Below are 4,717 nucleotides of genomic sequence, written 5' to 3'. Positions count from 1 at the left end.
TGAATCTATTAGCACCTGGGGGACTCTCCGTAACAGAAAATTCAGATCCATTAGGCGGGTACCCGGCTGAGTCAGTCTGAGATATTTGTAACGTGATACCAAGAAGGATGTGGTTGTCATCCGCAATGCTGTTTCGAAGCGAAGTTGGAGACTTATAGGATACCCTTCTATATCGTTGTGTTGTACAAGTTAATGGCCTTGAGCTGCGATGTGCTTTCTATGGACAACGTATATGTACCGGTCATCCTTTTTTATTTTTACGAGATGAGTGGATTGCCGTCTATAATCGTATTCTCATGCATAGTAAATTAATACTGCTTGCATGGAAGCAGTGGTAGGCATTTATATAGTCACGCCGTTGTTTAAGGTAATTCTGATCACTAGTATTATCGGAAACTGCGGCCCAAGATCTAGGAAAGCTGTTGCCTTTACGATCACAGCGCGTCTGGATGAGAATTATGCGTCTTGAATATAAGTGACCAAATGAACGATCCAATCTTTCTCGGAGTTGGGAAAATTGATATACGGAACCCAAGCGAGTGACTAGCTTTACGGTGTGGCAGTCACTTTAGTAAAACGATAGAAACCAGTAAAATTATACGAAAATGAATCCGAGTTTCCGAACATAGCTAGTATCATTGAAGTCTTCGAGTTCTTTTCTCATTTTTGTCTCAGATAAATTCATATGTCACTTTCACACTATCAAGTTATACGGAAGGCAAACATAGTGCGCTTTCATACATCCACTTCTATGTCAACTTTTCTTTTCTTTTTGACACACTCTGTTTAACTTATTACAGGAATCTGTTTATATACTCGCCTATACAATGTATCCACCTCCACTAAATAGTATGTGCCCGGAAACAAACCCCCGGGATCCGTAGAGGGAATGTAAGGCGCACTTGAGTGCGTATCTTCTCTCAACTGCATGGCTGTATTGTAAACTTCTGCAGTTGAGAACGTCCTGCTTGCCAGTCTAGTATTAACGTCAGCCACTTGGCGATACACTTGGTGGTCGGGTTGTGCAAATTTTATGGTAAACATGGTGGCGGCCAAGCCAGAACCGTATGAGAATAGTAGGGCCCTTTTCCCATCTAGATCTGCTTAGATAGGCGGTAAAAATGATAGTGTGCTGTGAGATGAGGCTATGAGCAGATAAACTCTCTCACAAACTCATACCATGGTTTATACGCATGTGTGCATCAATGATGGAACATATGTATGTATACTGACACTATATACAAAACAAATTATGTAACACATTTCTCTACCACATATTGTTGTCATTAAAATCTTTCGTGAACCAGAGGAACAACGAAAGTCAAGGATCAGAAGTTGATAGCACAGATACAATGGGTTTAAACTGAAAGACACGTACGTTCTACCCGATCAATCTTGATTCAAAATAGAGAAGTAACGAAAAATATAATCATTTGAAGGACACGGGCGTCAACTGAAGGTGTACCCCCAGGTATACATTTAGCTCCCGTCGTGTGTAGGAGCGAAATCAGACCGAAATACAACGAAGCAGTATATGAATTGCCCGTTTCTTTAGCCAACAGTAGAGACGGCACTACTTTGTCCGCAAAAAGGCCCTTGCTCCGATCTAAAAAGACCTTCTCACACTCTCTGTCTAGGTATGTGGTCTCCGGATCTCGTGTACCGATGTCTTCACTGATTGGCTGACCTTCGATGAAGGCCGCCGAAGCGTCGCCCCTTAAAAGGTAATCGTTGTAGTGTATCCGAGCGAAAGCCTTGCGAACTAGTTTAGTGAAGGGGCTGTGGAACACGTAGTAATCTGGCGTGGCGATGTCGAAGACCTGCAACGCACACATGTGAAAGAATGAGGATGACATATGAGCACACACATGATATGAATAAACATCTTAAGCATTCACGATTGCCTATGAGACGCCGATGGCACCTTTCATTATAGTATCACAACACGTAAAACTTTTGTGATAGTGATCAGATAATGTAGATACGGTATGCCCTGGATGAATAGTACACACAGAGATGTATAGAAGCCAAAGGAGATAATATAGATACGGTGTGTGACTGATAAAAAAGAAACACAGAGGTATTGAATCCATGGGCTCGTGTGCTTGTATAGTCACAAGTACCATCGTTGCAGGTATAGTGGTCATCCGCCGCATCTATTCGTATCAAATGACATACAACGGCAGCACAACCCTGACTCACTGGTAGACACCAAACCTTCGCATAGTCCTTGATAAAACTCCACCGGATCCGCAAGGAAACTTCAATAGAACACAGCAATGGTAAACATATGCGCACACTATTACCCTTGTATCTGAATAAACATGATAAACGTTTACCTGGTTCTGCCTGCGCTCGTATTTCTGCACCAGCGATTGGTAACAGCGATCTACCGCTCGTAGATAGCACGTCATAGAAAGTCTGCTGTCCACCGTAGGGTACTCTATGAGTCGCACGCACCAATCACCAGTGTATATCGCATGAGTGAGGAATACAAACACCGACATGAACCTTCTAGTACCATGGTGACGCTCGCACGACCAAGTTTGTGCAAAGACAGTCATACAGAGCATGCCATCGGTAGGTCGTAGGCACATGTACCCTGGGATGATACAGCATCCCGGCCCACACATTCACTGCCGCATTTGATACGTGCACTTGATGTGAGATGGATTATGAGAACGTGTCTTGTTGTGTGCTGAGGAGGCCAGCGGGTATTTATCGGTGTTCAACATAGCCGCCGTTTCGGTATAACAAATATACGACTACATGGCCATAAACGCGTTGGAAGTAGGTCTACTTTTTCTGCTAGTATGTACGAATAGTGGCATGCGGAAAACACCATGGCGAGTCAATATTATGTATGTAGATTTCGTTCTGACATTCAAGGAAACAATGCAGGATCACACTGATATATATCTACATATGTACATATTCCCGTACCTACCCGATTTGAGCCCTGATATATGGAAGCCGTGTCCATGTATGAAGTTAAATGCACTCCGAGTTGAGTTCTAGATGGCAACTAACGCGCTGATTTTTGCAGTTCGATCTACACATAGGCTGTATTGCTAGAGAGGCATCCCTGCCCTACTGTACAGCCACAGTTCCGATACATTTACACACCACCCCAACCGTAGTCAGGCAAACACACAATACACACATGCATACCCGAGTTGAGTTCCGGTTTGTAGAAGTCGTACTGGTGTTCGAAGTAAGAAGCACGCGTAGGCTCAACTACCAGCGGGGCATCCCTGCCAATCAGCATAGCCACAGCTCCCGCGCCGCCGGTGGGCCGTGCGTTGCCTTCGGCGTAGACAGCAATATCACCACACACCCCAGAGCGTATCTGTGTGTGTATATCTGTAACCAAGGTGACAACACAAGTCATAGGTTCCTTCACTTACACAGATGTGTGCATCGACACGCATGGTTAATACATCAGCCACACAACAGGTATATTATCTGTGGCTGGATAACATTCTACACCAAAGCTACATACTCAGGAGGTAAACAATACATCAGCAACATAACAGGTATATTATCTGTAGCTGGATATCATTCTACACCAAAGCTACATACTGAGCATATAAACTACATCAGCCACACAACAGGTATATTATAGAGTAGTTGGATAACATTCTACAAGCTACATACTGAGCATATAAACTACATCAGCCACACAACAGGTATATTATAGTGTAGTTGGATAACATTCTACACCAAAGATACATACTGAGCAGATAAACAATACATCAGCCACACAGCAAGGTATATTATAGTGTAGTTGGATAACATTCTACACCAAAGCTACATACTGAGCAGATAAACAATACATCAGCCACACAACAGATATATTATAGTGTACCTGGATAACATTCTACACCGCTACATACTGAGCATATAAACTACATCAACCACACAACAGGTATATTATAGTGTAGTTGGATAACATTCTACATCAAAGCTACATACTGAGCAGGTAAGCAGTACATCAGCCACGCAACAGGTATATTATAGTGTACCTGAATAACATTCTACACCAAAGCTACATGCTGAGCAGGTAAACAATACATCAGCCACACAACAGGTATATTATAGTGTACCTGGATAACATTCTACACCAAAGCTACATTGGCACTAAGCAGGTATACAATGCTTCAGCCACACAACAGGTATATTATAGTGTACCTGGATAACATTCTACACCAAAGCTACATTGGCACTAAGCAGGTATACAATGCTTCAGCCACGGAACAGGTATATTAGTGTACCTGGATAACATTCCACAGATATGGCTAGCTGCCACCGCACGCGCTACTTTCCACCCACGCCATGCCATCGAACAGTGTCTATAAAGTGCCATTCGCACAAGCGTTGAGGTAGTTGCGGCCTTGGTTACTGAAGTTGGCACTAGTACTGAGTAGGTATACTGTATACCTATCATTTACAAAACAGGCCTACTTCGTACACACGATAAACACTCGTACAGCGATGCGATGTACCTGCCATCCCACACGCTACTCTCCACCCAGGCAATTGAATTCAATAGTGCTTGAGTACCACCATAACACGCATTGGAAGTGTCCAGACCTTCTACATCGAAGTTGCCGCTCTCCTGAAAGAGTTGCATCAGCACTGACTTGACAGATTTAGAGTGATCCAGCACTGTTTCTGTCCCAACCTACTACGTATGGTACAGAGCATGGGTGAGAAG

General features: G+C 43.4%; 1 protein-coding gene across 1 annotated transcript; it reads right to left on the bottom strand.

The window, feature by feature from the left end:
- Positions 1 to 641: 641 nt before the first annotated feature.
- On the bottom strand, positions 642 to 4,688 carry SARC_10840 (hypothetical protein). The gene is made up of 4 exons (XM_014295096.1): positions 4,506 to 4,688; positions 3,172 to 3,363; positions 2,340 to 2,443; positions 642 to 1,820 (listed from the first exon to the last, which is right to left on the bottom strand). Exons 1-4 carry the CDS (start codon positions 4,510 to 4,512, stop codon positions 1,401 to 1,403), a joined length of 723 nt encoding a protein of 240 aa, XP_014150571.1. The 5' UTR covers positions 4,513 to 4,688; the 3' UTR covers positions 642 to 1,400.
- Between the last annotated feature and the right edge of the window lie 29 nt (positions 4,689 to 4,717).

Source organism: Sphaeroforma arctica (assembly GCF_001186125.1).
Source record: "Sphaeroforma arctica JP610 unplaced genomic scaffold supercont1.1411, whole genome shotgun sequence".
NCBI lineage: Eukaryota > Ichthyosporea > Ichthyophonida > Sphaeroforma > Sphaeroforma arctica.
This window is presented reverse-complemented; position numbering and strand designations above follow the sequence as displayed.

Excerpts from the sequence above, each read along its gene's own strand:
- SARC_10840 (XM_014295096.1), bottom strand. Across the intron at positions 2,444-3,171 it reads CAAACCGGAACTCAACTCGG|AGTACCCTACGGTGGACAGC; the intron begins GTATGCATGTGT and ends TGCGACTCATAG. Across the intron at positions 1,821-2,339 it reads ACGAGCGCAGGCAGAACCAG|GTCTTCGACATCGCCACGCC; the intron begins GTAAACGTTTAT and ends TGTGCGTTGCAG.